Source organism: Schistocerca gregaria, chromosome X (assembly GCF_023897955.1).
Source record: "Schistocerca gregaria isolate iqSchGreg1 chromosome X, iqSchGreg1.2, whole genome shotgun sequence".
NCBI lineage: Eukaryota > Metazoa > Arthropoda > Insecta > Orthoptera > Acrididae > Schistocerca > Schistocerca gregaria.
In genome coordinates, this window is record NC_064931.1 from 246,232,164 (window position 1) to 246,245,547 (window position 13,384).

The window sequence follows — 13,384 nt, forward strand, 5'->3', positions numbered from 1 at the left end:
TGATAATATGAGTATGGGTGAAAGAAAGAAGAAAAGCATTTATGATCACTGAAAAACAGAGTTTTGAGTGAGGAGATGGAAAACAGTAATAGGAAGTGAGTGGATATTGTCAAGGAATTGCTACATCTATCTTAAATTCAATTGCAGTGAAGGCAAAGGAAACATAAGACAGTTCAGGTGTGTTCGGAATTTCTACTAGTAAAGCCTGTCTCACGCAATGTAACATTTGCTGCAATCTGAGCAGGTACCTTAGGTTGTTTGCAGATGATGCTTTCATTTATCGTTTAGTAAAGTCATCAGAAGATGAAAATAAATTGCAAAACAATTTAGAAAATATATCTGTATGGTGTGAAAATTGGCAACTGATCCCAAATAATGAAAAGTATGAGGTCATCTACATGAGTGCTGAAAGGAATTATACTTCAGTTAAATAATAAATCAATTGAATCTAAAGGCAATGAATTCAAATAAATACCTAGGAATTACAATTACAAACAACTTAAATTGGAAAGAACACGCAGAAAATGTTGTGAGAAGGCATACCAAAGACTGTGTTTTAATGGCAGAACACTCAGAAGATGTAACTGATCTACTAAAGAGACTGCCTACACTACACTTGTCCATTCTCTTTTGGAGTACTTGTTGTGTGTTGTGAGATCCTTATCGGATACGATTAATGGAGTACATCAGGAAAATTCAAATAAAGGCAGAACATTTTGTATTATCAAGAAATAGAGGAGAGTGTGTCAAGGACATGATACAGTATTTGGTGGGGACATAATTAAAACAAAGGTGTTTCTCATTGCAGTGGGATTTTCTCACAAAATTTCAATTTTCTCATAAAATTTGAACCATCAACTTTCTTCACTGAATGCAAAAATATTTTGTGCTGGCGTAAGTTGTCACCAGCACCCCAGTTGACAAAGATGTAGTGTGAAGATTGATAATAAGTGCTGGATCAAGTGCGCTTACTACGAGAGGCCAGAGACACACCAACAAGCAACACGCCACCAACGCCCTCTCGACAGCATGTATTTGCCACCGCCGCTGACTGGAGGGCCTAACTGACTCACTGACTCTCTCTTCCTGTTTGGCATCTGCCATTTAATCGTAGAGCAGGCTCTGTTCATATCACAGGTTATGACAGAACATAGCAATTAGATTAGTGCCTATACCAGGACTAGCAGTGACATTGAAGTTGTAATAGCGACATTACCGATATTGTTTGCAAGTGGAGTATTACTGATGAGCTTGTATCAGAACACATGGACTCTATTCAAGTTAAGTTTCCAGTGCATGTAAATAAAGAACCTTATTAATCCTCGTGTGCATCTATGTTGTAGAAAGAGAACACTGGTCACCCATAACAACATCCTCTCCTTTGCTTCCTTGCAGTACAAGACTCTACATATTTTGTTGATGCTAATCTACATCGGGATCATCATACTAAAATAATGGAAAATGGATGCAGCAGCCTGGAAGACTTAATTGTTCATAGACAGGTGTGCAACAAAATCCATCCTTAACTTCCTGTTTGAGAAATGTGGCCACGGAATTCTTTCCGCTGAATTGCATGAGTGACCTCCAACCTCTTAACCTTGGACTAATTCATATTTTCAAGTTGCATTATCGCAAAATGCTCATACAGCATGCTATGATCCAGTGTGTAAACTTTTGAAAAAAGGAAGAAATGAAAATAAGCATTTTACAAGTATGATTTTTACTTGCCATTTTTTTTGTTATTGTACTACCACAGCCAAACAACACTTCTGAGAAACTATTAATGAATTTGTTTCTTATGATAGGCAATGCACTACATCGCAGCTTCATGGCACGGAGTTTGAGACATTGTCATTCAGGACTGTTTCTGATAAGCTGGATTGGGAAATGAAGACAATGATCATGGTGGAAATGAAATTACTGATGATATTTCATTTAATGACAAAGAACAGAACTGACTTCAAGAGCAGGCAACACTGACGAAAATATTGTCACTATAGAAGCCACAACTATCTCTGAGATAGTTGAAGATGCACAGCAGGACTTGGACGAGGAAGATAATGATGATGAGAATGATACAGAGGAGCCTTAGCATTCCTCTGTGACTTAATGATGCAGTAAATGCATTAGGAAAAAAATCTACTGAGTCAGGCAGTTCAGCTCTGTCCATACCTCTGCGTGTGCTTAATAAATTTGCTTTCAGCATTAAGCATTAGTTTCTGCTGACTACCTTGCAATCATATTTAGTACCTGACTGTGGATTCTACGTGACAATATTTCTGCCTAACAAGTATGATGACAAAATCATTAGTAATCACATGGACAGAAATGCAGCTCTGGGGAAGAGAATGTGGAAGATCTCTGGCAGAAATTCACACATATTGTAAGCTATGCAGTAGGTAAGTTGGTGCCCTGGAAGATATTAAGGAATGGAAAGATCCACTGTGGTCCAATAACAACATTAAGAAGATACTAAACAAGCAGATTCAGCTGCATATCAAGTGAAACAACTCTTGCTGGCACACAAAAGCTGAAAAAATCAAAACAAGCATCTAGACAGCTATGCAAGGAGCACTAAATTAATTCAAAATTATCTGTGAAACTGTAAAAAAGTTAGTTTTGGTGCTATATAAACTCAACCAATGGAACAAAGTCATCTGTCCAAATGTTTGTTCACAATGATGGAATCTGAATTAAAGATTAAGTGAACGCTAAAATACTTAATTCTGTTTTCTACAGCCCAAACTGCTCGATATAGGAAAGGCCACAGAACCTGATAGGGTGCCTGTAAAGAGTATATATTGATTATGTGAAGGGACTGGTTCCTCTTCTAGCATCGGTTTGCCCTAGGTTGCAGAATCCACAGAGCAGATTGGCACAGGAAAATCCTGCCTATAAGAAGGGCCACAGGGCCAATGCACAGAATGACCAATCCAGTTGATATCATTTTCTTGTAGAGTTACGAAACACCTGCCATGCTTGGGTATGACGACTTTTCTAAAGACTAAGCAATTCCTAAGCAGGAATCCACATGGCTCCTGCAAATATCAACCATATGGAACTTAAGACTGCCATGTTCGTTCATTACATCCAGAAGGCAGCACACAGCTGAGCTAACGTTAATGCCAATTTTCTTCACTTCCTGAAAACCTTTGATACAGTTCCACACCACTGCCAAATAAACAAATATGTGTGTAGAGAATATCTGAACAGATACACACAACTGGACTGAAGACTTCCTTGTAAGCAGAACTCAGTAAGTTGATCTTAATGGAGTGGCACCATGAGAGGCGAAGGTAGTTTCTGGCGTACAACTGCTCTTCACAAAATAATAAACGAATTTCTGGGTGAAGTATGAAGCCTTACGATGCTGTTGGATACTGGGAGGTGGCACCATTAGAACCCAGTTACAAAAAGCACAGGAACCAAGGTGACAATCAGTGTGTGGTGCACTGCTTGGCAGCTGACCCAAAACATAATTAAATGTGGTGTAATGCAAATAGATGAAAGGATCTAATATTGTTTTCCTACACAACTGGCAATCAATCACTGGGATCAGTCACAGCCTTTAAGTATCTGTAAGTTTCTGTCCATGATGATTTAAGGTAGAATGATTACATAACTTTAACCATATGTAAGGAGGGTTGCAGACTCAGATTATTAGAAGATGCTGAGAAAGTGTAATTAATGTATGAAACTGGCCACTTATAAAACTAGTATTTGACCAATGTTTGAATATTCTTCATCAGTCTAGAACTGTTACCAAGATCGAGTAATAAGACGGGAAAGACACGATTCACTGTGTGTCTGTTTAGTCAGGGTGAGAGTCCACAGAAACGTTCAGTGAAATGTTCAATGAACTGCATTGGAATAGGTTAAAACAAAGATGTTATGCTCTGAAGGTAGCCACTGCTTCTCCCAACTACTTCTTCTTCTTCTGTGGCTCTACATCTACATCCACACACTGCAAACTAACGTGGGGAACATGGAATAGGATACATCCCATTGTACCAGTTATTCGGGTTTCTACCCACTCCATTCACATATGGAGTGCAGGAAGAATGATTGTTTGAATGCCTTTGTGCATGCATTAATTATTCTAATCCAATCCACATGATCGCTATGTGAGTGATACGTAGAAGATTGCAGTATATTCCAACAATCATTTAAAGTCAGTTCTTGAAACTTTGTCAATAGACTTTCTCAGGGCAGTTTACACCTATCTTCAAGAGTCTCCCAGTTTGATTCCTTCAGTATCTCTGTGATGCTCTCCCATGAATCAAAAGACCTGTGACCATTTCTCATGCCCTTCTCTGTATACGTTCAATATTCCCATTAGTCCCATTTGGTACAGGTCCCACACACTTGAGCAATATTCTAGAACTAGTCGCACAAGTGATTCGTAAGCAATTTCCTTTGTAGGCTATTGACTATACAGTTCATTGTGGACCCTGGCCTTTTCAACAATTCTCCGTTAGTTATCACAGTTCAATGCTCAAATTTTCCATTCCCCGAAGTCCATTTTCTGTAGACCTTCCATGATTTCATCTTTCCATCTGTTGTTGTCCCTTTGACACCTTGGATTTCTGTTTAATATCATTTCTGTTACTTCCACATCACTCAGCTGTGCTACATGACCTGGACATATCAATCCGGCTGACATCACTGTTCTTCTACAAGGTGTATCTTCACACCAAGTGTCTCTACTAAGAGTCATCAAGTGCATTTTCTATTGTGTTTCTGTAGATATTTGCAATTTCATTTTGCTATGTGTATCTGGAGTCAGCCCAAATAATTACAGCTCGTCAAGTATATTACACGATTCCCTGTGTCGATGGAAAGAAAGCATAGCTTCGTTCCTTGTACAAAAAAAGTTTACTTAAAAGCGAAATTTTATGTGCTCATTCAATACAGCAGTCCCAAATTAGTCTAGTGGGACATTTGTTTCAGCAATATGAGTGAACAGGGATTGTAAAACATGAAGAATAAGCTGTATTCTAGGCGCAACTGAGCAAAAGTGCTGCTGCATCATGGTAGCAGTCAGTACAGGCCAGGGCAATACTTTCACTGCTGAAGTACTCGTTATTCTTCATGTTTAAGCATCCCTGTTAATACACATGGATGAAACAATCATCACACTACACTAATTTGGAACCATTCTATCAAATGACCATGTAAAATTCCGCTTTAAAAATAATTTTGTTTGTAAAGGGAAACAAACCAACGCTTTTCCACAACACGGAGTGTGCCATGAAAGATGTGGTGAGCAGTATTCGTTTGGGCTGCCACACATTGCAAAAATGAAATTGCAAATATCTGCCTAAACACCAGAGAAAATGTGCCTGATGACTTACACGAGACACCATACATATTGTGTATAACTCCTTCACAGGCTGATTTTTCAAAATGCCTTTCTCTCAAAGGCATCTAGCATTCCAATATATTTTGATATTAATGACAAAGTTTCAAGGCATATGTAAGCACTTGTCTTATAAATGTTATATAAATTGTTATAAGTTACAAGCTTTGAGGGAAACATTTTTTTTATGCAAAACAGGTTCTGCTGACTGCCTGTAATCTCTAATTTCATAAGAGGTGTCATCTGAATGGGCGGCTGTCGATCCTAGATATTTAACCCACTCTACTCTTTCCAAAGCATAATTGCCCATTGTTATTAAGGGTGGCATGTCGTCCTTGCAGCCATATATTTTGTTTCCTGCTGATTGATATTCAGTCTCATATTTCTACTGGCCTGTTCAACATATATTGCCTTCAAAGTTCTTGTCACTGTGCATGACTGCCATGGACTAGTATCTGCACTGATTTATGAAAAATCATTGTCCTTCACAGCAGGTCTGCATCCCTAATGACCTTCTCCAAGGCAGTATTATAAAGGGGAGACACCAGTACATCTCCTTGCCTTACATCATCTTGTATATCCAATGGATCAGACATCATTCCTGCCATTCTTATACTACTCTGTACCCCATTCAGTGTCATTCTCACAATTCTCTCTCTCTCTCTCTCTCTCTCTCTCTCCCCCCCCCCCCCCCCCTCTCTCATATGTTGATTTGTAGTAGATGAAGAAGTGACGAGTTTCAATTCTGAATTCAATTGTCTTTCCTAAAATTTGGCTTACAGTGAATATGTCATTTATTATCCCAAGTTTATCAGCAGAGTTCCTTCACAGTTGTCACAAACCAACATAGCTCCTTTCTTGTATACGGGGCATATAATTCCTTCTCTCCATTGCTGGAGAAGTTTCTCCTCAACCCATGCTGAAAAAACGAGTTTCCTCAGCAGCTCCAGTTCTTTAGATCTGCTTTCATCCACTCCCTCATTTTTTGTTTATGGATTCTCTTTTTCAATCCTCCTGCCTTCTTTATAAATTTCCATTACTGCTCCTGTGACACCTACACTGCATTCCTTATCAATCCACACTCATCCTCAATGTTATCATACTTTTGTGACCTGCTAAGGATCTGTGATATCTTTTACTGGTATTGCTTCCTAGTTGCATATGATTCTAGAGCAGTTATATTATATTTCTGATTGTTAGTTTCAGTTCCTTTAGATGTATTTGAGATTCTAGCCCTCACTTGTGCCCAAAATGAAATGTGCTCCAAACCTACATTTGGGCCTCCAAGGCTCCTCACGTACATGAGGTCTGACTTGGGTCTTGTACCAATCAACACATAATGTAGGTGAGAGTAACAGTGTCACTGAATTCTCAGTAAACTGCAATGGAATAGGTTAAAAGAAAGGTGATGTGCATCGAAGAGACTAATCCTCACAAATTTCCAAGGAATCGCATTTCAAAAGGAGTCAAGCATATAAGCTGTTTAGTGGCCACAATATTAAAATTAGAGAAATTTGGACTCAGGCAAAAGGATATCGGCAGTCTTTTTTCCATGTCACTATCCACAACTGGAATAGGAAGATTGCAAAAGTATACTGGTACAGTATGTACACTGCACTGCAGGCATTTTAACAGTCATCAGCTCACCTGAATACCCAATATGGATATTATAATAACTTACAAATGCTAACAAAGTCACTCCCAACATGTCTACATGTGTGAAAGGGATCCATGCTTAATAATAAGCACTTATCTACAGCACCTTTATCCTATTACAGTAATTATGTTCCATTCTAATCGATACCAAAACAGGATTGCATACCTGGACACTCTTCACATGTATGTTTACTCCATCTGAACCAAAGAGTTCAACTGACAATTGACAAATAAAGTACAATGTACTCCCCATTATTCATGTGGGGATTATTCATACATCAGTTGCTGGCCACTAGGGGCAGCAGCGGTCACTAAGCCAGTCTGGCAGTGGAAGATGGATGCACCGTTGTGCTAGAGCGAGTGCAGATGCACCATCTCTCCCACATTATACCGAATGATAGGGAGTATATAGTATGTAAAAGTCCATATAGACAGACTTGATATACCACACAATGTCAAATGCGGAAGTACACCACATCAACTTAGTTCTCGATGAGACAACTGTACCACATCTAATGTTATGAGGCAGTTTATATTGTCACATCTTTAATGTTTCACTGTGTTTCAGTTCTCTGCAATAATGGAATAGAATCTACCAACATGGTAAGCTGAACAAGGGGGTACCCTATAACAATTAGTGATAAAAATGGGCAATCTATGGATAAACTAAATGGAATATGTGGCCAGAAAGTGCAAGAAATATTGCTGAGCTACTGTGCCTATTAAATGTAAGTGGAAGAGATAGGACTTAATATATGAAATTTGAAAACGGGAGCACTATTTTTATAATTATATGAGCCTCTCTCGATTTTAATAGGGGTGTTTAATAAATAAGAAATACATTTTCTTCTGAGACAATGGAAAAATAAATAATTTATAAGTTTGATAATTGCATAAGAAAAATATTGATTTTATGATGGCAGGAATGAAACATCCAAAATAGGTATAAAATACAAAAAAAAAAAAAATTGCACAAATTGGTAGTATTTCATACCAGATGAATGCAGCAGACATCCCATCAAAAGTATTTATATAAAAGACAAAACAATCATGCCAACTTACCTGTAGAAAAACATTGCATCTATGACTAATATCCTCAATTTTGAGATTCTGATGTTCACTTTTCAATAATGCCTCCATCTGAATCATCCAGCAACAAACCTAGAAATAGAATTATTTTTTTTTTGTCTTACTCTCTACTATCCTGTGAAATCTATTTCTAGGTAACACACGCAATTAATGAAATACCAATATAACATTTTCTAATATTTTTGCAGACTTTTGAAAAAAAAATGTAGAAGTAACTTCTTTATGTTAGGCATCTTACCTGAAGGGAAAAGGTGTGTGAATCTTTTACAACACCGACTGTCTTCTGCTGCAAATAATTTAAACGCAAAGATTCCAAGTTCTGTTGTGCCTTTTTATCATACAATTTTGACATGGCTGGTATATGAGTCAATAAAAATCGTTCAGGGTACCAAGTGACATATCCATACAATGATGCCGCAGGTACCTGTAAAGAGGAATTTCTAAATGCTTAACAGACCTATAATTTACAGTGACTTGACTTTAAAACATTGCATGCTAAGAAATACTGACACCTTTTCTTTCTGTGCACCCCCCCCCCCCCCCCCACACACACACACTATGCACGATCTAGTGCTTCAAAGTAAACTGACTGAAGAGGGAGATGTCAGATTCTGTTACAGTATTTCTTAAGTAAGCACAGCACTTTTACTATAATTCATTTTTTTTACTGATACAGCTATAACTTCAAGGCTCTACTCAAATGTATTTAATTCCCACTTAATGACAAAAAATATATATGTAAATGAAGGTATTCACAGAATGTCAATGGAATAAAATTTTCAGATTTTTTCCCATGTAAATCACATTGTGCCTGATGCTTTACAAACGCATATACTATGTTCATATCTTGTGGTGAAGTAACGGGATCTTGGAATCAGTCCCCTTAGAGTGAACAGCAGCAATGAACATTGAAATCCTTGCAATGGTCACTCCATAACTATTTAACCACAGCTGGCCCTGAGTTTATGTGGCCAGCAGCTTATACATACTCTTGTCCATTGCTGCCCCACAAAGTATGCTCTATCTATTATGATCATCTCCTTGCTGGCTAAGTCTTGTGTTGCATATACATTCAGAAGAATGTACAAAGACACAGCACTGTGTACTTTATGGCATCTTAATTCGCTCTTTTCTGCACACTCACTCAGTTCTCTTGGCACTTTCTTAATATTTTCTTTCCTATAGTGGTTGAAAGAAATGGGCTTTGCAGACAATCCATATGCATTGGTTGGGGGACCTAGTCACATATAGTCCTCACCCTGTGCCTCAGTACTGTCAGAAATGACAATTACTATCCTGTGTAATGGCAGCTCATTGCTGGCAGATATAGGTCTGAGACAGTTAGTTTCTTTGTGTGCCTTGTGTGACAAGATACATAAAGTTTATTCTACATGTGGTCTTCCAGAAATGCGAGGTGATGGTTGTTCTCAGCCTACTTTATGATTTTATGAATGTTATTTTTGGTGTTTGGGGAATTCCTCAATAGGTTTCTCTTATGTCACCATGGCATAAACATATCATCTAGACAGCTGCAAAAATGCTTTGGTTGGCGTGGCACAGTCTTTAGAGTGATTTTTTCAAATTTCTCAATGCAGAAGTTCACCATGACAGGTGACAAAAGGGAGCCCATTGGAATCCCATCAACTTCCCCATAGTAGTTCCCATTATGAAGAAAACACATCATTATTATGTAGTGAAATAACAGTCTATTATGCTTTCCAGGTGGTTCATTGCAATCTCATTGAGATCGAGTGTTCTGCTGGTGATACGTATCTTTCCAACATGATATTTTGACCCCGTAACTCAACGCGGCATTCCCTGCGATTGGCTGCCTGGCATCCTGTCACTTCTCGAAGCTTTCTTGCTTTGGTGAATCGTAGGTTAAACAGAAATTCTGCTGTTCCTATATTGGGCTGATGTGGTGTACATCACTTTGTGGACTGACTTCTCACTTCACATTAGTTGTTTCTCCTCTTGTGTTGTGTGGTATGGATCCTCACACAGAAGATTCACCCATCTCATGTTCAGTTGTCACTGCACCTGGTTTCCTAGGCTCCTGATGAGTTGATTATCCGAATCCTGCACTGGCTCATAGAATCTTGCTGCAGTTTTCCAGAATTGTGCTTTTAGCAACAGAATTCTGGCTAATTAGTGAATCTCTCTGGTACTGAAGTCTCCGCTGGCTAATTGGTGAATCTCTCTGGTACTGAAGTCTCCGTACAGGAAAAGCGCCAGGCTGAGAGCCTCGTTCTGTACTGTCTGCAGCATTTCCCCAAACCATGGTCACACACTCAAGCACTGGCCTGATAGTTGTTGGGTACAGTGTGATTCAGCAGTGCTAAGGAACTGTTGTTGTGGGGTTCTATAAGGGGTACAATAGGCGCATCATGCCTAAAGCTTTACCATTCACCTCTTTGACACACATCTTCTGAGTCAGCTGTTGGTCCAAGGTGATAGATATCTGCCTTCCATTAACCACACTGATTGGAGATCTTCTGGAATTCTCTTATGAGAGAGTATCACAGCCAGGCTCTTGGCTGAGTTAAATTTGAGCCGCAATTAGTGGCCCAGGCACCCAGCACATTGCAGGCCAGTTTTAGGTGACTGCGCATAATCTGTGCTTTCATACTTTGCACAAATAATGCAGTATCATCTGCACACAGTGCCAGGTGCACCGTCTGTGTCTTCAGGATATCTGCTGTGAAGACAGAGTACAGAAGGTCTGGTACCACATGCCGCGGAATTTGAATCCCTGCCACACGTCATGGGCGTCGAAGACCCCTAGAAGTTTCTGCACCATCATGCCGTAAGCTGTGGCAGTGCGCATGTCCTGGCCCGCATTTAGTATGAGGGCGCCACAGTGGAGCATGTGGTTCCAGCAGCCAATAGCGGTGTCCCCGATAGAGTATTTAAGCACCTGCCTCTCGCTCAGCCAGCAAGTCTAATCATTGCGCGAGTCTCAACACATCGCCAACAGACAGCGTGTTTATTGTTCTTTGTTTTCATTACTCATGGACGTCTTGGATTCATTTGGTTGTCTCTGTCACTCCGTCGCTTCTTGCGTGTTGTCATCGTAAGGTCTCTCTCCATCGGTCGTCGTCGTTTCATGTCTGTCCTTTCCGTTCGTTCATTTTTTCGCAGGCCACTCTCCGTTTGGTCCCGCCTCGCTTTCTCAGCCACCCCGTGACCATTCCGATCACAGTCACAAGAGATTACAACAGAAGGGAGCCTAGGACGGACCCCTGTGATATTCCCGATCTGATGGTGTGCACTGTTGATGTGCTGCCGTCCAAATGCACATGGAAAGTAAACCCACACAGGTACACAGGGGCAGGCAGGCATGCAATGCAGGTACTACATTGTCAAGCAGCTTGTACAGGAGGCCATCGTGTCACACACTGTCAAAGGCCTTGAAGGTGTCAAGTAGTATGACCCCAACATACTCCCAATGTTCCACGAGTCCCGTCGGCTGTTTCATCAGTTAAAGTAGCTGGTGATGCATTGAGTAAGCCTCATGGAAACCAAACTGCATGTGAGGAAGCAAGCCTTCTTTCCTGATGTGACACTGCAGGCACTTCATGTAAGCCTCTCTAAGGTCTTTGAGAGTGCTGGCAGTCGGCTGACAAGCCGACAGTTTTCTGTCAGCCTGAGGTCTTTTCCAGCCTTAGGAATGGCCACCACCTCAGTATGTCTCCACACAGTGGGGTAAACGCAGGTCGTAAGGATGGAGTTGAATATTGCAATCAGAATGGGAAAGCTTCTGGCAGCAGCTGTTTCGGCAAGACATTGCCCATTTTGTTGCTGCCCTCAGCCTTCCTGAGCTGCAGATTTGTGAATTAATGTTGGATTTTCCCTTGGTATACGTTTGATCACATGTGCATTGTCTTGGTTTGCCACAAATACCAGAAGCTGGTCCTTCACTGAGTGGATGTGGTTTCCATCAATAACATTTTCCACTGTCATAAAGTTAGCTGCAAATGCATTGGCTAGCATGCTGGCTTTGATTTCCAACTCCAATATGATGTCATGACCTGCATGCAGCAGTGGGGTGTGCTGGTTTCATCTCAGGAACAGCTTAGTCATTTTTCATGCACTGCCATTGCTGATCCTGAGAGTAGCAATCTTGGGAGCCCAGACTCAACTGTGGTAATTTGTGACAGCCGCTGAGATTGTGCAGTGAAATCTCTTCAGCAGACTTTTTGTGACAGGTTGTCTCCTGACCTGCCATTCATGGGACAGTCCATTTTTCTCACTGATGGTCTGCAGGATGTCTGGAGGAAGCTGGTGAGAGCTATCCCTAGGCTTCAGTGGTCCGTGTGGTGTGGCTGCATCAGCTGTGTCCCGTGTGCAACATGTGAAAGCTGTGGTTGCTACTTCCATGCCTTCAGTGTCAGGTTCAGGCATAGAGGCGACTGTTTCAGTCAGGTGCAGTCTGAAGTGTTCCAGTCAATGTCATGTAGAGGGCTCCAGCTCTATGGTGGTGCGATCCCATCTGTGTCCACGGTGAAGACCACTGGCAGGTGATCCCAGAAGAGAGAACTGTGTTTGGTCACAAAAGTATTGTGGGTTGTCCCCTTAATGATGGTGATGTTTAGGACGGTCACATTTTGGATAGTGTGTGGGGGTCACACATCAATGTCAATGGCTACTCTGAACAGCCGTCTTCAGCTGGTGGTGGTCACTCAGGAGTTCCATTCTGGGTGTTTGGCGTTCAAAACTCCACCAATGGATAGGTTTCCGTGCAATGCCAGCAGCACATTGAAGTCATTGGGTTGCTGGATGCATTCCAGCTGTTGATATGCAGCAATGAATGCCACTTGGCCCTCCAATTTGCTGACAACTGTGATACTGGTTTCAAAAGTTACCATTTCCAGCAACTGTATTTGATAGTGGCACAGATGTATACTGCCATCCTTCCGCCTGTCATTCCTCTATCTGTGTGGTAGCAGCGGAAGTTTGTTGCTCGCATGTTAATACCAGTGCTTAGGAAGGTTTCACTGATGAGGCAGACATTCACAGCCTCTTCTTGCAGAAACTGCCAGAACCCTCCCTCCTCTTTGGGTGCAGAGGATGCAGGTGTGGTGATGGCCTGGACAGCCACCTGCAATGCAAATGTGATCAGCTGCAGAAGCTTCGCAATTTCTGCCATCACCAACCTGAGTTCTGCAGCTTCAATATTCATGGCTGGTTTCTCTGGGTGTGCAGCTGTCAGTTGAGCCAATCATCAGGCTATGAAGAGGTGGAGTCATGGACTGGGTGCACTCTCTGACAGCCCACTCA

General features: G+C 40.9%; 1 protein-coding gene across 1 annotated transcript in view; it reads right to left on the reverse strand.

The window, feature by feature from the left end:
* Positions 1-13,384, reverse strand: part of LOC126298010 (WASH complex subunit 4) — a 179,889-nt gene that overhangs the window by 121,422 nt on the left and 45,083 nt on the right. Inside the window, exons 7-8 of the mRNA XM_049989329.1 lie at positions 8,343-8,528; positions 8,078-8,176 (exon numbers count right to left, since the gene is read on the reverse strand). Coding sequence (XP_049845286.1) covers positions 8,078-8,176; positions 8,343-8,528 — 285 coding nt within the window. The remainder of the gene's footprint in view (positions 1-8,077; positions 8,177-8,342; positions 8,529-13,384) is intronic.